Source organism: Mya arenaria, chromosome 7 (genome assembly GCF_026914265.1).
Source record: "Mya arenaria isolate MELC-2E11 chromosome 7, ASM2691426v1".
Taxonomy (NCBI): Eukaryota; Metazoa; Mollusca; class Bivalvia; order Myida; family Myidae; genus Mya; species Mya arenaria.
In genome coordinates, this window is record NC_069128.1 from 17,104,613 (window position 1) to 17,126,728 (window position 22,116).

General features: G+C 36.8%; 1 protein-coding gene and 1 non-coding gene across 2 annotated transcripts; both read right to left on the reverse strand.

The window, feature by feature from the left end:
- Positions 1-491: 491 nt before the first annotated feature.
- LOC128240908 (uncharacterized) lies at positions 492-8,309 on the reverse strand. Its single transcript, XM_052957898.1, has 7 exons — positions 8,214-8,309; positions 6,933-7,127; positions 6,290-6,412; positions 4,867-4,996; positions 4,195-4,277; positions 1,155-1,342; positions 492-568 (listed from the first exon to the last, which is right to left on the reverse strand). Exons 2-6 carry the CDS (start codon positions 7,099-7,101, stop codon positions 1,155-1,157), a joined length of 693 nt encoding a protein of 230 aa, XP_052813858.1. The 5' UTR covers positions 7,102-7,127; positions 8,214-8,309; the 3' UTR covers positions 492-568.
- Trnah-gug (transfer RNA histidin (anticodon GUG)) lies at positions 3,600-3,676 on the reverse strand. Its single transcript has one exon. It is a non-coding gene; the product is annotated as a tRNA-His (tRNA).
- Positions 8,310-22,116: the final 13,807 nt, after the last annotated feature.

Below are 22,116 nucleotides of genomic sequence, written 5' to 3' on the forward strand. Positions count from 1 at the left end.
CCTTATAACATTTCATTCTTTATTAAATTTATGAATCAAGTACGATTTTCTGGACAAACGACACTTCAGCAACTGCAGTACTTTGATTGTTTTGGTATAATTTCTGTTATAGTCTCAATGATAAGAGTTCTGAGACGAATTTTGAACTTGACCAAACTTTTGCGGAGTTTTGGAACATTTACCATCTTTTCTTAACTCTAACGTTGTTTTTTTTGATAAAAAAATAAATATTACCGTTTATGCTGTATGGTGCTGGACTTCGGGGCATGGCTCCAATGAATGTTTTTGAAAATGTACACGTGTATGCATGTAAACGCAATTTGTATACATCATTTCAAGCTTGCAATGGTGCGGTTTGGGGTGATCTAGGTCGCTCCCACCCCACCACCCTTCTAATGCCACCTGGACCCGCTCCAGTATTTATAGTAAATGTTCAACCTTCGTAAATGTGATTGAAACAATAGTCGTTAGACAAAAGAGAAGGAACAAGGTAAAAGTGTATAGTTTATTTTCGAAATTCCACTGTATAGGGCTTTTATTGCTGCAGAGGCGCTTTTATCTCTTATCCCTGAAAGCGAAATTCAAGAGAATAATATAAAAGTCATAGAGAAATTACACCGTTCAATATACTGAGAAGTTCTCAGAAACAAAATTTATCAAATCTAAATAAATATAAAGCATTGCCATTTGCAACTTCTTTATATCTTACACATATTTAACAGTTAATGTGTGTGGGAATTTAATAAAAATAAAGTGTTCACGTACGACATAATAATAAAGGTACTATAGTAAGCTTAATGCATACGCAGGAGCACATCGACCATATAATTTAACTGGGTCATACATGTAAAGTTACATGTACCGATGCGTATTAGACGTTACCATAGCTAAATATTTACAATTATCTACATATGTAGATAGCAGTAAAACGCATCAATCGGAAACCTCGACCAGTATCAAACAGGAATTGGCTATCTCGAAGCTTGCCGAAGATGGCCGAGTTGTTACGATTGTAAAACGCATACTGTTTACCAATCACTCACTTGTTTACCACTCTTGTCCGGACCGTAATACATGTACATAAATCCGGTACATCTTTCCGATGCGAAGTAACCGGTACCATATAGATAAATGTATACAAAGTGCATACAAACCTAGCAGTTAAGAGCATCCTGTTGACCAATGGGAATTGTTGAGACACCCACTTGGTTTCCACTCTGGTCAATGCAGTAGCACACAGACCCGGTACATCCTACCGAGGCGTAGTTACCGTTGGGAGCACAGTTGAACATCTTGCCGATCAGCCCTGACTGCATGTATTTGTACTGGTCACGAGCGCACTCTGGGGAAAATAAATACTCAATATGTTTCTCACTTCATTGCAAAAGAGAGTTTATACGTGTTTGTTTATGAGAATTATAAAATACTTAATGGCATAATTTTTCTGCTGATCAATTGTACTACATTGACCACAATATCACTTAAAGCTGCACTCTCACAGATTGAACGTTTAGACAACTTTTTTTTTTTTGTCTTGGAACGAGCAGTTTTTTTGCGTAAATATCTGAAAACCAGTGATAAAAGACTGATGACAAAACATTAAATTTGGAATGGAAATATGAAAATCTGCGATCTGATATTTTGTCAATAGTCTTTCATCACTGGCTTGCAGATATTTACGGAAAGTTGGTAATGGAAAAACGGTAAATCTGTGAGAGTGCAGCTTTAAAACAATCGAATAAAAAAACACAATACTCTTGATAAGGGCAATGCTGCCAACGTTGTATTATCCAATTGCCAACTTTAACTGGTAATTTAAATGCACAACACTTTTTTAAAAGTGTAAATAAATAAATAAAGTGTGGCACATCATTAGGAATGTTAAAACTAAGATATTGTAACGTGCCGGCTGTATGTTCAATCGGTGTCGTAAAGCTTATATGGATCGCTCTTATATAAATTTTCCTCAGGCTACTTTGCCTTATGATTAAAACAAATTATTCGAAAAATGATTGGTTAGTTAAAACATAATCAACCAAATAATCAGGGTTCAAAGATTAGTCATTGGTTTATATAAAGTTCAGTCACTTAAATGATGAATGACTTTCTCTTACGAGAGCTTGTTTATTGGCGATGCAAAATACCTGAACCTTTGTTAACGCACAGATCGCAATGCCCTGTGGCCAACGTAGATGCAAGGTATGAGGCTTACTAGAGTTTCTAGCCACCAGCTCCGTTCACCAGACTAGATAGCAATGCTCTATGTATCTGGCTACTTGAATTGGAACGCTAGATAGCCCTATAGATGTCAAGTTTCTGGTGCCTTTATATCCCACAGATCGCGATGCTCTGTGTTCAATACTTAACAGCCAGAAGGTCAAGAATCTAATTATTTGGCTTCAAAAGATGATTTCCGTTTACAGCTTGATATCATTCCGACGGCGGTCAAACACAAAATGACTATTTCAGCTGAGTGACGCGCTTATATACTCACCGGGCGGACGAGTTCATTATTAAGATGGGTAAAACGGGTATATTCCACTTTGCGAAAACTTGAAGGGAGACAGCTTTATTTTTACTAATACTCTTTATAAAAACAACTCCCGATTAATATATAACGTTTAACATAATTCCTTTAATTATTACTGTCGCTAATAAAACATTTGTATGGAATAAACAAGTCTAAAATATAAAACTAATTTGTTAACGGAAATGGCCAATTTATAACCAAGGGCGGTAATCGTGCAAATATGCGGTTACGCTACAATACTGACGGTTTGAACTCTCAAACAAATTTTGATACTAGATACACATGTAGCTCTTTATGCTCAAATATTGTCTTTGAAGTCTGACAGTTTGAAAATCGTTAATAACGCGTTTCATCAAAAGGCTATAATATAATGTGATTGATTGATTGACACTACCACGGGATATTTCCAATGTTTTCAATAAAGGTTAAAATATCCACTAGCATATACTTATCCTTGTGGGTGAGTATATACGGTATCAGGAGTCGGCGCATACGAGAGCGCTGACTATATTTAAAACATTGATTTTAAATACCAACTTTTCTCCGAATAGACAAAGTTTACAAGCTAGCCCTCTATTGATGTGGATTTAAATTGTGCTAGGGTGTTTAGGGGCATACCCCCTCGGAAAATGTTGAAAACCATGGTGCAATCTGGTGCATTCTGGGCGTTCTGAGGTACTTTATTTAGTACTGAAAAAATGGACAGTTTTAGGATCATGTAGTCAAGTACGTATAGTGCAACTTTGGCTGATCTTTTTGTCAGAATCATGTGGAGTCAGCCGCATACTCGCGTATAGGCAGCTACGCGCCTGCACGGTTCCAAAAAACATTTTTATCAAGCTACTGGTGGTGTTAGTAGTTTATACTCCGGGTCCCGGCGTGAGCACATTGAAGGGTCCCAGAGTGACAGTTCAAACACCGCAAACCTATCCCGGGCAGACTATCAGGCGGTTAACCAGTACTAGGTGCCTTCACCTCTGCAAGAAACTGACAACTTCTGTACATGCCAGGGGCAGTGGTACAGTGCGAATGGTCGTAGAAAGGATTTCATAACCAATCACAACAGAAATGACCTGGTCCGCCCGGGAATCGAACCCGGGATGTCCGATTCACAGTCCAACGCTCTACCGATTGAGCTAACCGGGCTCTCATATATATTAATTATGATTAATTACGTCACAAATCCTTCTTCGGAAGGCAACATTTTGCTTCGAATAACGACTTAAAACAAGGATAACTTTTCTTCTTCAACATTTAAAGTGAAACAAAGGACAGTCTATGCCGCTCAAAGAGACCCGTCTTCGTTGAATTACCTGGGTTTGATGAGGTGATTAGTTGCCTCAAACACTTCGAAACAACTGTTTCCAAATGATGTTTTTACAGTGCTCCATCAGGCGGTGGTTTTGTGAAAAGGTTTGACGAAGTGTTTTAAGAAATTGAACATTCAATCAAACTCTTGGAAAGAACAAAGGCGGAGCTATGTTAGTGGCGTAGACTGCGCTATGTTTCATAAAAAAATGGTGAATAAATAGTAAAGTTATCTTTGTTTAAAGACTTCATTTTCTTTTTCTTTTTCATAATAACATTGCCTTCCGACGTAGCATTTACGACGTATTTTTTCACGTGGTATACACACACTGAGTTTGTTGGTAAACTACACTTACGACAAGTCATGCTATCCCCTGTTTCCCACCTGTTGACCATGTAACCGTTAATCATGGTGCCATCCTCCGTCACACAGTAAGCCCTTGAGGGTTAAAAGAATGGTTAAAGTGACACTCTTATTCAAAATCAATGCATACACATGTATAACAAACATAACTTTTGAGTGATACACCTTTCACTACTTCCTAAATAATGCATTTATGGAAAATATTAATTATTAATATCAAGATTGCAATAGATTAATAGCTGAAAATGCAAAAATATCAAATGCATGGTGCAGAAAGAATAACTTCGATCTACTATAGTCTCATAATACCGTGTTTTCTGCACCTTTAGTTCAAATTTAACTCGGTATACTTCATAAAAACCATTGTTTTCGACATTTATTCATATATTTGTTTGGTATGTACTAAAACAATTATGTTAATTTTGGTAAATCATATTTTGGAGTTAGAGGGCATCTTTAATGGTACATTGTCGTGTATTTATAAAAATTATCACAGATATTGACTTACAAATGTTCAAGTAACCGCCACCCCTCCCAAATCCCACCTAAACCAACGCTAGTCGAATACAAACAATCGGAACACCACGGCCATTATCCAACATAATACATCTCGAACCTTGCCGGAGATGGCCGAGTTGTTACGATTAGAATACAGCGTACTCACTGGGATCCAGAGAACTGCATTCCGAGGTAGTTACCATTGGTGTCACAGTGTGGCTTCTCTAATCCAAGCAACATATGCTGAGAGGCATCGAGCTGAGCATTTACTTCCGCCAGCCTCTGTGCGCATGGGCCTGGTGACCGGAAATGAAAAACAAAAGCAGTGTTAATTGTGTACTTGGGAAATAGTGTGTGTACTTTTTATATTTAACCAAAAAACATATGCTGAAAAGCAGTGAGCTGTTCATTCCTATCCGCCATTTTCTGTTCGCTTGGACAATTTTGAATTGTGTATTCCCTTTAACAGTTTCTCTGCGCATTGGCCCGGTGACCGGACACGGAACATCAACACTGTGAAATATCTAATGAGGTTAAAATGCGGATTTCATATCTAATCGAAGAAACATATGCTGAGAGTCAGGGAGAAGTGCATTAATATCCGCCAGCTCATGTGCGCATCGGTCTGGTGAACGGAAATGGGGAGAAATACTAGTGTGAAATATATATTGAGGGAAAGGTTTGGATTTTATCTGAAAGAGGTCAATTTAATCATAGTCATGATTTATGTATTGTAATGCACGTGGTGTTCATGTTTGTGTTATAAATAAATGGTCGTGTATAAATGTACAGTTTAAATTATGCTGTTTGACAATGCCGTTGTTGTCGCTGTTGCTACTACTGTTGCTGTCGTCGTCATTAGTATCATGTCGTTCTCGGGCTGTCCTGTTTGTAGTTTTTGTGGCGGAATCATTGTGTCACAGCATGCAGGCTAAAAATACCTGTGCTAAATGCATGCAACTTGTTCCACACAATGACACATGTACAATCGTCCAAATGGTGCGATCCGTACATGAGGGATCACAAAGATAAGATAAAGTTCCACGGCCTTATAAGTGCATTTAAGGTCAACATTTATCCTGACACGAACTTCGTAAATAAGTAGCACATAGCTACTATCAGCAAAGTCGATTACATCCATTAATTGCGTGTCAAAATTCGGCAGAAATTCCCTTTATGAGTAACTTGGTGCCCCCTTAAAAAAGCATCAAAAATGTAAACTGATAGACTTCCTAGTATGTTCAGTTTTAACATATTGAATTGTCTTTTTTTCAAAATCCACAGGTCTTCGTGTCATAGCTTGGACACTAAAATATGACCATTCAGTCCTTTGATATTGTTTAAAAAGTTATGCTATGACATTTTAATATAATTACAACTCAAAATCTATGTTTGTTATACATGTGTTTGTACTGATTTGGAATGTGTGTGTGTGTGCGTGTGCGTGCGCGCGTGCGCGTGCGCGTGTGCGTGTGTGTGTGCTGGTTATAATAGAGTCAACTCAACATTGTCGGTGGTGGGACATTAAGATAACTGTTAAATAGCCCCTTACCTACTTTTACACCCAACCCTAACCCCGCCCCACATACCAAGATCCCGCTTAACGATCGGGTGGCATCGGTGTGTGTGCTGGTCACAGTACAGTCCGTCCCCACAGGATTCAGTGGAGGGCACCCCCAACAGGAGGAAAGTACTGCACGCGTCTCCTTCCACTGAAAAAAACAACACCCCAAGCATTTTATAAATATTTTTTATTCTGAAATTTAAAGAACACACATTTCCACTTGCATAGGCGTAGATAATATTAAGTAAGGGTATCCGAAGTCAAAGGGGCGGGGTGTTGGTAAAGCATGGAACCTATGTTAACGAAATGTAAATCGTTAGGGTTAAGATTGCCATCTATGAGGTTACTATTCGGTCATCTCCGGCAAGCTTATGTTATTTCATGAAATCCATAATCTCAAACGATGTTGCTGTGCTCAGTCGATAGATCACATCCGGTTCTATCAACACCCGTTCATTCGAGGGCCGATATTGCCCTACCGGGTCGATAGTGTCACCGACCGTTTAATAACGGATGATAACCTAAAAACGATATCGGGAAACCGATAAATTAACACTTTTTGACTATTTACATATTTATTATGTAGTAAACTAATCTAAGCCAGCCTCATTTATCCATGTAAGCATTGGCGTACAAACGAATCCTGGCTTTGCAAAAAACACACCTACCAAGCTGAGTGATACAGCTGTCGCAGCATCCACAAAACCCTCCGTTCTTTTTCACCAATCCGTTACAACTGTCCATTGCGGCGCAGTCCATGGTGTCGCAGATGTTGGGCGGGCACACTATCGCGTATGCCCCACAGGCCAAAACAGCCAGACATATCAGCTTCAGCATATTTTCTTGTGTTGAGTCGATTTTACCTGTACCGCATTGATTAACGATTGTTATAACTAGTGTTAAGAAAACGAAACTAGAGCTGTCAGAGGACAGCGCAATTGACTATTTCTACTTTCTTGTTTAACAAACATTCGGAACTCCTCGGCCATTTTTATCGAAAATAAATGGCCGAGGAGTTCCGAATGGTTTAATATATTGTCGTCATTCTCATTCATCAGAGGTTTGATAATGATAAATCTAAAAATAATAAATCTAGTACGCATAGCATCATCACTGGTATACAAAAATGATTGTCGTTGGATACAAGGAAAATAAGGCGGTGACGTGACGTCACTAACGATACAAATAATGAACAAGTATTTAGTATAGTATATATTATATGTATGAATACGTAACGTCAACGCGGTTTTATACATTGTTTTATTGGTAATATCTGCGATGTTCAGCTCGGACACTAAGTGTCATCTTGCAACACACTGGAGAACAGGCGATATGGTGACCACTTACCTGTTTCGCAACCCGTTTCACTTCTTTTGGGATGTGAGTAATATAGCGTATTCTATCCACATAGTTCCCCGAGCAAAATAGGGTGACACAACCTACGCCCGTACACAACTATTTGCCCGCTACATTAAAGTAACTTAGTTTAAGCATGTTTATTTTACAACGATTGTGAATCAAGTTATTACAACATTATATCACTCTCGTTGGCCAGATTTTACGCGAGCGTGTGGTCTTGTGTTGTAGGGGAAACACGGAGAAAACCCACTTGTCCGGCTTGGTGACCACGAATCAAACCCACATGCGCCCGAGCCTGGAATTGACCCTGGGTCTCCTAGGTGAGAAGCGAGTGCGCTAGCCACTGCGCTAACCGGACAACCTAAAGCAACTAGGTGTGTGTCCAAACAGAGCTCTTGTGTAACATAGCGCAGGTTCTCCAAGTGTAGAAATAATAAGTTACCGCTAGTGAATAAACTATATTTTTAGTAAAGCAATTTAAAATTTGAATTTCACAACAATCATTTTGTTGCGCCATGCACAGTACATTTTTCATTCAAGTGAACACTTATCGATTTTAACCATGAAATTCTAAAATGACAGCACATTACCTTAAATCGCTGAGTATAGTTCTTGTAGAGTTCAGAACACTAGAATAACGAACTCTAGTTTCACGACGGCTATTTATACACTCACAATCTAGAGATAAGACCATTAATGTCAGATTTCGAAATTTGTGGCAAAAAATTGTTTCATGGTAAGTCATTAACGTGGTCTTTTGTTTTCGCCATACCGAAATTTCTGTTAGTCAACATATATCTGACGCCCGACCGTTCATTAAAAATGTTTGTTTGCAGACCGAAAAAAATGACTTGATCAGGCCATTGCACTGTAAAACTTGTCGGACTGCCTCCTGTATTAAGTGGTCACTTGTACTAACCGGCCACTCCTTATTCATCTCGTACGTTTTAACTATATAGAGTACATGCTTTTAGCGGGCGACTGCCTAACGCGGCCGCAGCCACTTATCTCCTGCCACTTACATTTCAATGAATAAATTAATGGGTTGGTTCTTTAGCGGTTCGCCCATGCGCTCTGTCTAGTATCGAAGAAAATCGCGACAACCTATTTTTCTTGCTTAACATCCTGGCTGTATCCGGACTAGGGCAAACAAATGTCAAAAAAGCCAGGCAAAGGAAAATTAAATACCAACTATTACTTATAGGTGGCCTTACACAGGCTCGATTGGATGTTTGCCATATTTTCAAACAGGGAAAGGCTGGTTCAAACTCGTTGTCATACTTAAAATGGAATTCCGAAGTACACGCATGCTACTCTTGATCAAGTGTCATGCCATTCCTTGTACATGCACACACATACAAAATATGTATACATTGTTTAAGTCTAAATAAATTACAACGCTACTCTTAAAACACACACACACACACGCACACGCACACGCATACACACGCAGGCACGCACGCGCGCACACACTAAACAAACAGGGGCACAGCAAGCGAACGGCAAAGCTTATGCATTTACCTCATTGGTCATAAATCATAAGTCAAAGTTGTTAAGTCTAAGTTATTTAGCCAAAGCGATAGGTCTTGCTTCACATACATTGAACGGTTCTTGAGATGTGCCGTTTCTTTTTTGCCAGACTCCTACCCACCTCTGCGCATCGCCAACAGCGCTATGTCACTTTATCGAAAACGTTGTTGTTTTCGAAAATCAGACAAGTTAGTTGACACATAAAACAATGTGTCAAATGGACATTGCATAATCTGTTGCATGTTTACTTCACTGGCATCACTATCTTTACATGTGCACACGGCATATGCTATTATGAAGGTCTAAAATCGCGCGATACTTTTACTATATACGGACATGTTTGTCGTCTGTGATTAGTATGTAGTTGGTTATTCATTTTGAAGACGTCACGGCCATCAATCCTTAAATATGCACTCTTACTCCCAAATAAGATTTACCACATTTGAAATAGTTGTTTAAATATACCAAAAAGGATAATTAATTGAACTATGGTTCTTATGAAGAATACCGAGTTTAATTTGAAAGAAGGGTGCAGAAAACACAGTATTTCTTCCCTATGTGACGATAGTAAATCACCGTCATTCTTTTTGCATTCACCAATCATTTAATATGTTTTTGCGTTTTCAGCTATGAAATACATGGTTACAATGTTGTTATCAGAAATTAATATTTTCCATAAATGCATTATTTAGTAAGTAGTTACAGGTTTATCACTCAAAAGTTAGGTTTGTTATAAATGAGTAAGTATTGATTTTAAATAAGAGTGTCACTTTAATATTTTCTTACAACTGTTTGTAGCGGAAACATTAATAAATAAACCAAAAATATCATATTTAAGAAGGAACGAAATGTTTATATTTTTTATAACAATGATGATGTGATATAAATGTTTCCGTCGTCTCGGTATTGTTTTGCCAAGAGGATGTTCATTTATGAATATTTTGGCACGCACCTGATATTTTGTTCGATAGCATTTGCGTTCATTTTGCATGAGCTAGTCGACCTTTCGTGGCCTTCGCTTCATCCATTTGCAATATCGAAAAAGCATGTCTTACGTGAACTTGTGTACAAGCCACTTCTTTGAACAGTTTTAAATATTTGGAGACGATGTTTTAGAAGGAGAATGACATTTAGAAGACATGATTATTGCAAAACTAATTTATCCATTAAACAAATACTTGAAATAGCATTGCAGCTTTAAAGTTTTATAATGCAAACATTTTTAAAAAACAACAACAGTTTTTTAAATAATATTATGATAACAAAATACCATTCCTTCTCAATTAATGATATGTCTCTCTTATTAAAAATTGTATATTTGATATTGTCTTTGACATGAAATCAATTTATAACAATATTAACATATGTTATTATCAGTACCTTTAAAAGACTAAGGTGCCATCTTAACAAATGAACGTACCTAAGATAAATAAAAAAAATGGTTCGTCAAGGATAAATAATCACAAATTGTAATAAAGGTTTTATTTGTAAATTCAAAAAACATTTTGTCTTATCACTTTTTTTTAGAACTTTTTCAAAATATGTAACTACCCATCCATTATTAACCATACCAATTATAGAAAAAAACACTAACGAACGTCGATACTATAAAACGATACATTTGTTGATAGGAGAGTCCCTTTGAATATAAATTCACAATATTCATTTAAGGAATGAATTGCGAAATTGATGTCATTATCGGGGAATGAACGCAATTTGGCTGGTCAAACTGTGTGGACTCCATGCGTACTTTGACCAACCCAATTGCGTGAATGACATCACTCCCGCAATTCAGTACTTATATTTACTTCAATACTTCTTTAAATACTTCATTTCGTTTAAAAAAAAAACGTTCAGTAATCCTTTCTTACTCATTCTGCAATTACAACGACCCGACTGTAACCGGAAACATTTTTTCAAACGACGTCAAAATAACGCGGGAAAAGATCAACCACTTGAAAACACTTTTAAACTTAAAATTGAAACACTTATGGCAACAATACACTTAAAATATCACAAATGAACACTTTCTTAAATGTTGATTTATATTATACGGGACCTACTTACACAATACAAACAATAACAAGATCAACAGGTTGTTTTTCGATAAAAATGGCCAAGGAGTTCCGAATGCATCGGTTGATAACCGCAGTTACCGAAAGGTAGTTCATTAAAGGAATGAAAGTTGAGGTGTAAATATACCGATATGAAGGTCAAGTTTTATATATACAAATGTTCTAGGCGAATGAATATATTTAAGGAACACATTTGAATGCATGAATATTCACCAGGGGGCGGTTGCTCAAAACCTCTGTTAAATATAACGCTACGTTACCTTAATAGTCCGTTAAATCCTTAACGGAGGTTTTGAGCAACCGGCCCCAGATCAACTAAATATTGTTTGAACAAAGAAGTAAACATAACAAGCAATATGATTGAGTTTTTTTTACCATGATACTTAAAGGATATCGGCCAAGATCATCATGCTTATATGAGGGGTGTTTTTTTTTAAACATTTTTTAACATTCTCAATATGCTTCATAAAATCTGTATGCATCCTTTCTGTCAAATTAAGATCGCCGTTGCCCCAAACTTCACAACCATAGAGTAAAATAGGTGCAACAGAATTGTCAAATAACTTGCAACAGTATAGTCAAATAATTTAATTTGGCAATCTAATGGTAAACATAAATTTCTAATCTTCACATAAAGACAAAATAAAGCTTTTCTAGCTGTTCTACAACATGTTTTTACAGTTGGTTAACCGCCAATTTTTTTTTGAAAAAGGTACACCAAGATATATATTTGAAAGCGTCAACAACTTCAAATTAATTGTAAAAACACGGTATTTATACCTTATGAAACGATAGTTGATCAATGTAAATCTTTTAGCACTCACCAATAATTAAGTATTTTTTGCGTTTTCAGCTATTAAATACAAGGTAACAATCTTATCACTACTTAATATTTTTCATAAATACATTATTAGTTTATCACTTAAAATGTATGTTTGTTATACATGTGTATGTACTGATTTTAAATAAGAGTGTCACTTTAAATATCTAACACATGTTTCTGAGAACCGAGCTGTACATCGTATTTTCACTTGTTTTTGTCGCTCAGAACATTTCTGGAGTGATTTAATATACTTGAAATATTTAAGTGGAAGAATTAATTTTATTTCTTTATATTAGACAATTAAAATTAACATACAACATTGAACACTTCAAGGTACATGGAATGGTCATTTCAAGGCCAGAGTATGAAAAATACTCATTTTTCTTCAATATTATTTTCTTCTTTTTAAGTTTATTTATCTAATTGTAATTTCTGTGAGACTCATATGCTATCAACATTGATTGCTAAAATTCCAAATACATTATATTGTAAAAGCTATCGCACTCTTATTTCAGCTGATACTTTGGAAGTTAACACATTCTTGATTGTTATTATTTTAAGAATGAAAACATTGTGAATATGTGCAGTTTAAATGTTTTCTGACAGGATTACATTTTTTATTCCTCTTAAATTACTGCAACATGATATCGCTTATGCTGCCGTCACACCGGACTGGCGTCCTTACCGCGTCCTAAACTGTCATATTTTGGAGAACGCCGATGGTCGCATTGAGAACGCCAATGATTTTTCTAAAATAAATCCAGATTTCGGTCAGCCGTCACACCGGAGTTCTGTGCTCTGCGATCTGTGTATGTACACGGCGTTCCCAACACGACCTTACCGCGTTCTTACTGCGTCCTTGGAGTTTCTATTGAGTTTACACGGCGTCACTGCCGCGTCCATACGGCGATCATCGGCGAACCCACTGCGACCCCACTGCGTTCTTAGCGTTTCTACCACGACCTTACCGCGTGCATGGCGTTCCAACGGCGTCCTCGCTGCAAGTATTAAACTCCACTGTTCTTTCGGAAAGCTTCATTCATTATTTTACTCTCATCCGTTGGGGTCACGCATTTTAACGTGTACGCATTTTAAACTTATACGCAACGTTATGCCGAAAACCAGAAGCCGTTGGCGTGGGCGAGGTATAGCAGCCAGAACAGCCCCAATATCTCCAGCACCAGCGTCATCTCCTGAAAGGGACTCCAGCGTCGATGATGTAGCGGAATCGAACACACAGTCCACACAGTCCAATGCCAGCGCTACAAAATGTGACAGTCAATGCCGTAAAACCAAGAGGAGCAGGCTTGTGCGTAGTGATCTGACGCCCGAAGAAGAGGAGGCATGGTAGACTGGCTTAGGGAGCACCCACTGCTCTTCAACAAGAAGTTATCCTTATACAAGGATAAGGGCAAGAAGGACGCGCTCTGGGCTGAGCAGGCCCGTAAACTTGGTAAGGAAGTGGTCCTCCTTACCGTGTGGTACCGGTCCATTCGGACCAGGTATGGGAAACTGGCAAGGCCGAAGGGGCTGGGACTGGCGACCGCACCGAGCGTGATATATGGATCATGGACAAGTTTGACTTCTTAAAGTCGCACATCTATGAGGTCCGGCAAAGAACCTTCGTCAGTGTAAGTACACTAGTATTAGGGCGGTTGAAGTGGCCAAACTGTTCTCTTCGGACATCACCGAGCCATGGTCTAATCCAGCATCTTCTTAACCTTGCCCTTCTTCTCCTTCGCCGTCTGATCAGTTTTACAGCTATGACATGATCATCTGCCTGCTGCTGCTGCTGGACAATAAGTATATGTTGCAGTGCGAGCAACCTCATCATTTATTCGGCCCTGATGATGGTGAGTACGAGAAATACACTGATAAAGATAGGATGAAATATTGGGTTTTATAGCTCTTCGAGGGCGAACAGTAGGAACGCGCAAGGAACGCAGTGCAAACTCCGTAGAAACGCAATAGTCGTAGTAGGCACCCCGTAGAAACGCCATTAACGCCGCAGGGACGCATTGAGAACGTTGTAAGGTCGCGGACAATAGCTCAAATCCCGAAATATCCGCCCTGACATCGCGGTAAGGACGCCATAGACGTGATGGGGTCGTGGTAAGAACCCCATAGACGTGGTAAGGACACAGTAAGGTCGCCATTGGTTCCCCCGATCCTTTTCTCCGCGTTTACATGGCGACTCTACCACATCTGTACTACGTTCCTTTGGCGTTGTTCGGGTTCCTACTGCGATGCTACGGCGACCATGGCGACCTCAGGGCGATCCCACGGCGTCCTGAGCCAGGACGCGCTCAGGACGCCGAACCTCGGCGTTTACTTTGAACATGTCCAAAGTAAACGCCGTCGCTCTGCGACCTTCGGCGTCCTTGGGGTCCCCACGGCGTCTTGATGCGTTCTCACCACGACCCTACGGCGTCCATGGCGTCCGTTCCACGTCCTGGGTCGCCGTAGGGACGCAGTAAGGACGCCAGTCCGGTGTGACGGCTGCATTAGTGAAAAATAGTTGTATTAAATACAGATATTGATGTCTTACGTATAAAATATTAGCTTCATTATTATGTCTTATGTTAAATAGTAATAAATACAGATTTTGATATCTTACGTGAATAAATTTAGCTTCATCATTGGGTCTGATGTTCTTTTCAACACAAACTAATGGCATTTTATTAAAAAAGGTCAATGTTATAAAATACCATAAAAACGCGCCCAAAACATACCACAGGTTCAAATTTCCATGTGGCATAAAATGCAGCATATCGTTATGAATAGATGATAGAACTGTTTCATAATGCACTTCATACCGACATACAATACTACGCATTTTAAAATGTAGGTCAAAATCATTTGAATGTGAAAATGCAAGTTTGATCAATATCGACAGCTAAAATCATCGTTTTATTTGAAAAAAGTCATAACATTAGCACAATCACAATACAGCTAATAAATATTTCATCTCTTTTTCCAGATTAAAAGTCCCTACTTTAGCGCATCCAGTGCAAAACAAGCTACATATGATTTTTCTCTCATGTAAGCCCATTCAGCCGGAAGTATCACCTTTTAAGTCCAGCTTGTGTTTTTCCAATCCAATGTGTTAATATTCTTGTACCAAACAACCCAATAAATATTTTCCCCCAGGTCAAAACAGTATTTAGAAAACAAAAACGTGTCCACTGAATTCCTATAACCCCATTAGGAAGCTATGTCAAAGTGTGTCTTGTAGTCAAAATAGGCCTTCAGCAGCCATCTGCATCATTATTGTGGTTACAGACAAGCCGACCAATTATCAAACAAGCCCCAGACGGGCACTTAAATGTCAAAGCAGAGCTCATTCAACCTCATTATGGCTACCATCAACCCATATATGCCATACATTCTCCATAGACAGACTGCTCTGAAGTCCACTGTGTGTCGAATAAACCTCTTGTGCCAAACAAACAATAAAGGGGCTCTATAAAGCTCTACATATTAAGTGTGCAATTGACAATAGTTTTGTAATACTAATACTTGAGACCATTTAATGAAAAGAAATCAATTCAATTCAGTGCTCTATAAATCTAAATTCTGCTGTAATGAAGTTTATCTACTGTCAAGCATACGACAGTAGGGCTCTTCTACATTCAACTCAGTTCAAAATAATCTCAAATGCAGCTACATTTAAGTCCATCATGTGTTAAGAAAACACCTAAGCAGCATAACAATCGGTTTTCTTAACCACAAAAGGCTTCTACACGAACCCTTCCAGGGTTTGACGATTCCTTTTTTGTTCGATGCAGTCAAGCATATTCATAGATAAACAAACTTGGAAGCTGTAAAAAGTCGCACCACACTTACATTTAATGTTGTCATAATTTCCAGTTTACAGAGAACGGTAGTCTTTAGTTTACATAATCTTACCCAGTGCCATTAAACCGGGTTTATGTTTTAAACCTTGTCTTAAAGTATATAAATAAGAGTAGCTGTAGTTAAGCTCTACTCAGTGACCACATTTTGGGAACCATAATGCCCATTTAAACCCAAACAAGCTCATGTGCAGCCGTCATTAAGCATTATCAGTGCTTAGTAAACTAGAAATAGAACTTAAAGGCGTATACTTATCAAATGATCAAAACTCCGGCAATGATGTAACCGCTCATATCACCTTACTTGAGAGAGAAATAAATAGTAGATATATAAATAAAGCCACAGGCGTCAGAATTCGCTCAAAAGTAGATTTCATTGAAAAGGGGGAAACTAGTTCTAAATATTTCTTAAACCTTGAAACATCACGCCAAAGTAAGAAAGTTGGAAGCTGTAAAAAGTCGCACCGCACTTACATTTAATGTTGTCATAATTTCCAGCTTTACAGAGACAGAGAACGGTAGTCTTTAGTTTACATAATCTTACCCAGTGCCATTAAACCGGGTTTATGTTTAAACTTTTTGCTACTGAGCTTGTTTCTGTAGCTTTCCCCATAAATATTAAGAGGGTCTTAACGTTAGCCAGTCAAGTTCCCTATTAATTTCATTATGACTACAATAAATCACATTCAGAGCCAAACAAACGCAAGTGTAGCTGTAGTTAAGTTCTACTCAGTGACCACATTTTGGGAACCATAATGCCCATTTAAACCCAAACAAGCTCATGTGCAGCCGTCATTAAGCATTATCAGTGCTTAGTAAACTAGAAATAGAACTTAAAGGCGTATACTTATCAAATGATCAAAACCCCGGCAATGATGTATCCGCGCATATCACCTTACTTGAGAGAGAAATAAATAGTAGATATATAAATAAAGCCACAGGCGCCCAAATTCGTTCAAAAGTAGATTTCATTGAAAAGGGGGAAACTAGTTCTAAATATTTCTTAAACCTTGAAACATCACGCCAAAGTAAGAAAGTCATCAGTTCATTAATGATAAACAAAGCCAGTCTACATCAAACTCAAGACATACTACAAGCTGATTTGTGTACATCAGGGTTTAAAGACGATTAGCAATATGACAAGTATGTAAATGAAGTCGACTTAGAATTTACTTTAGATTCAAAATTAGCTGAAAATTGTGAGGGAGAAATTTCTGATGAGGAAGCTACAAAAGCACTAAATGATATGAAACCAAACAAGAGTCCTGTGCTTGATCGCCTTACAATAGAGTTTTATCAGTCGTTTTGGCAAATATTTGGAACACTTGTTGTCACGGCGTTAAATCACGGCTATGCAAAAGGTGCATTGTCCTTGACGCAAAACCAAAGTGTTTTATTCTTCAATATATAAAAAGGGAGATCCTGAAAATCTGGAAAATTGGCGACCTGTCGCTTTGTTAAATATTGATTATAAGATAGCAGCAAAAATCTTAGCAAAACGTCTGCAATCTGTTTTACCTAGTATAATTAGTCAAGATCAACAAGGATACTTAAAAAATATAAATATATGTTTCAACATATACTTGATTACACGTATTAATACGATATAGACGGTGCAATTCTATTTTTTTTAAAAGGCATTTGACACAGTTGAGTGGCATATTCTGTTCGATATTTTAAATATATTTGGATTTAAACCGTCAATTCTAAAATGGGTGAAAACACTATATAGTAAAATAACAGCAAAAAATTATAATAATGGATGGATCTCAGATTCATTCCAACTACAACGTGGTATACGACAAGACTGTCCTCTCTCTGCATTATTCTTTATAATAGTAGTTGAAGTGTTGTCATCTAAATTAAGAAATACTAAAAACTTCGAAGTTATTAACTTATATTAATAAAATATTATTAAATATTATATTAAAATATTCAGTACTGAAATTCAATAAGGCAAAACCACAAGGTCTTTGGATTGGCAAATGCAAACGAAACAAAGCGAATAGTAGTTATTAATTAAGTTCACTTCGAGTTATGTTAAATCACTAGGTGTATATTTCGGAAATGATAAAATTAATGTACGAACTTAAGCTGGAATGAAAAATTAGAAATATGTAAATAATTGATAAATAATAGGAATAAACGAAAACTCACCTTCTCTGGCAAAATAACAGTCATAAAATCTTTACTTTTTCCAAAACTTGTATATCTAGCATAGTAACACCTGATTCAATAATAAAGATTGTTAATTCCTTGATCATTGAATTTCTTTGGAGTGGTAAAAGAGACAAAATTAACCGCACAGCAATTCTTGGAATCAAACTTGAAGGAGGTTTAGCCTACTATACTTGATACTTTTCTCAAACAATGAAATTAAAATGGATACACTATCTTACTTACACTTTAAATGCAAACTGGAAAGTTATACCATCATTAATATTAGATCAATTAAAGGAAAAGTTTCTCATATTCCATATGAATGTAGACATTATTAAATCCCTGCCGAATATAAACAAAATAACTTTGTTTTATAAACAGTTGCTTATATTATGGATCCAGTTTAAACAACTGCCAGTTAATCAAACTAAAAGGCCCGACACTTACTACAATATTAGAAAAGAAATAATATGGGGTAATAAATTCATGAAATTTAAAAATAAAAGTTTTTATTTAAGAACTGAATCGATTTAAACATACTTTAAATTAATGAAATTATATAAAATTCGGGCAACATCGACACAAATACTACTCTTAATAAGCTAAAGTATAAACACAATTGGATAGCAGAAGTAAATATATTAAAACAAGCAATACCTGACACTTGGAAAGAAACCTTAAGAAGAAAGGTATCTACAATGACTATGGTTAAAACAAAACTTTCACTAGTTTTCAACACAAATCACTCGAAAACATGACAAATAAGCAGATATATCAAAGTTATATTAAAAAGTTTTATGAAAAGCCATATATTCATGGTTATTGGGAAAGACGATTACATGAGCATATTTGCTGGAACTTTTGGTATTACATAGTTCATAAATCGATCGTGGACAATAAAGTCAAACAGTTTAAAATAAAGTTATTACATAGTATTATAGCGACAGATTTAAATTTATATACCTGGAAAGTGAATGATTGTCCTTTATGCATATATTGCAATGAAGTAGAAGATTATGAGGACTTTTTTGTTACATGTAAGGCATTGTCAAATTTTTGGAGTGATATTCAGACAGTCTTAAAAAGATGTGGAATACAGAAACATATCAAGAATATTAAGCACATTGTTCTGGGTTTAAAATTACTCAAAATAATATAATATTGAACGAAACAGATTAATAGTATGCACCATTTATATAATGATTTAACAACTCTTTAAACTCATTTTAAAAATAAAGGCAATTCATTTTCTAAATGAATTTGTCAATAAATATATTGCTATATATTGATCACCTCAAATATTGTACCATTTACCACATTGTTTGTTGGTGTTATTTGTACTTTTTGTATATTTTATGACATATAAACGGATTGTTATAGACAAAAAAAAACATTCTCAGTGCCAATTACACCACATCAGTAAGTCTTTTATAGCAAACCATACTAAGGTCAGACGGTTGCTGTGACCTTGGCATCGAAGGTAGGGACACCGGCTTTAATGGCGACACTTCCTCATACTATGCTGGTCACTTCTGCTAAACATTTTGTTTTTCAAATCCAACCATCAAAATATGGACTTGCTTTATATTATGAAAATCTATGATCACACAGTTTTAAACCTTTTATTTTCTAAGGCAGACTGTGTGCGATTATCATAGTTTCAAACAATTACTGCATAATATCTTTTAAAAGTGTTTTGCATTAGGTACTCTGAATTGTATTCCTCCGCCTGCAGGCAGAGTTTTTTATTTCCTCAAGTAAATGCATACTTTGATGAGAACTACCTTTGACGGATTTTTCTTAATTAAGGATTGTTGGGATAAGAGTGAGGTTTGTGCGCGTAAACTGGTTTAACCCCCCAGGTAAATTTTCATTTTACTGACCGTTCCAATGCGGTACCTAACAATCCTTGATAAACATACCTAGTTATTTTATATAGTATATATGCACTGTGCTATGTGAGGAGTTTTGTGCTGTTATTCCATGTTTCTTGTTTGTGATTTTTTGTTTTGTGTTCTATGTCTTTCGCGGTGCCATTAAACCGGGTTTATGTTTAAATTGTTGACTACTGAGCTCGTTTCTGTAGTTTTTCACATAAGTATTGACAAAAACGGGACAGACTGACGGACACATACTTAGTAAAGGAGGTTGCTGTGACCTTGACCATTAAGTTAGGGGCACGGATCTTGAGCACGGCACATCCTCATGATATGGTGTTCACTCCTGCCAAAACATCAGGACATGAATGAGAAGAATATCGAATCGACAAAACAAAACGGAGGGACCGAATCTCGTACATACAGACATTCCTATATAGTCCCCACCTGACCTTGTGAAGCGGGAATATAATGAATACACTTTGTTTTAACCATAACGTAATATTTACACCTCAACTTCCATTCCTTAAATGAATGGCAATTTGGGTTATCATCCGATCGATGCATTCGGAGCTCCTCGGCCATTTTTATCGAAAACAAGCTTGGATGTATTTGGACGGTTTACATACTCAAAAAGCGGTACGTTTAAGTCCGCTGCAAGTAGATCGCGTAGTAATTTTATTTAGCAGTTAATCTTTATGACTTAACTCTTGGGATTCTTAATTATGTTTGCAATAATAAACTTTACTGGCAATGAATTTTAACTTAGATCAATAAACTCTAAATCACTACATTTAATTAATGATATAATTCAAAAGATTACGAACTACTTACCGGCATACATCCGAGGTTGTTTTTGATAAAAATAGCCGAGGATTTCCGAATGCATTAAATGGTAGACTGGTACCCTACGTTACTTTTTCTACAAAAATATAACGACAGGTATGCGCCAATCCGGATCGACAGGTGCGCGTTTGTTGTCAGTGTCAACAAGATGGCGGCTCCGCTAAGACCAAAACAACGACAAGCAATAGCATCAGCAGTTGTTCGCGATACACTTTGTGTCTTACCGACAGGGTTTGGCAAAACAAGAATTATTGAGAATGTTCCGAAAGAGAACAACTCAGTGGCGATCGTTATAAATCCTTTGAACTGTATTATAGAGCAACAGCTGCATACTTTCTCTCCCAATGCCGTTAAGTTGGAAAGTTTAAGCAAAGAGGAAATTTCGGTAAATGTCGGAATTTAGTGTTTTATTTTTTGAATGCGATGCATTTTTATGTTATCAAACAATATCGTATGAGTTGTGTTATTTTTGAAAGCACATTAACTTTTCAGTAAATTTATATACCATGTAAATCTTACCCCTTAGGTGTAAACTAGGGCCTCAAGGTGGTTCAACTTATGTAACCCAACATGAGCAGATACCCAGGTATAACATATTATCTGGATAAACTGTGTATATTTATTCCTACATGTAGCTATCTAGCCGTTTTTAGTAAGTATTTGTAGATGATGCAGTCATTATTTTTTTCTGAATGTGCATTTTACTTTCCGAGTGTTATGGGTTTTTTAAAATTTTATTTTCAATACATATCCCCAAGTTGTTGAAAGCAAAAAAAATGTGAGCTTTTAGTCTTTCAATATTTAAATTAAGGCATTCTCAGTTATCGAAATTAGACTTTTGGATGAATAAGCCTGAATTCTTATACTGTTTAGCATCAAATCTTTAAACAAGCCCTGCTATATACACTTCTGATAATGAGCAAGCCTGGAATGCATAATATCACTGCATATTCTAAATGTAGAACGATTGAACTAATGTGCGAAAATGTTTGACTTGTGAATTCTGTGTTGATTAATGTTTTTTGTTTCAATCTCTGAAAATATATTGGCCGTTACAGTTAACTTGAAATGAAGTGGTGTAATAAATTTCAGCATGCCAGATATGGACTTGAACATGGTACCATACGATACATCCTTGTTCATCCTAAACAATAAATCACCTCTGTGTTTAAGAAGTTTCTGATGGATGTCTCGACGGTTGTCAATGTAAATATGTTATAAGTCAGTGTTGACATGCTGTTAGTAACTTTCACTTTGACAATCCATTTTGTTGTTTGTCTATCCATGCATGCAGTTAGCATTTAGTTTCATTTTCATTGTGTTTTCTT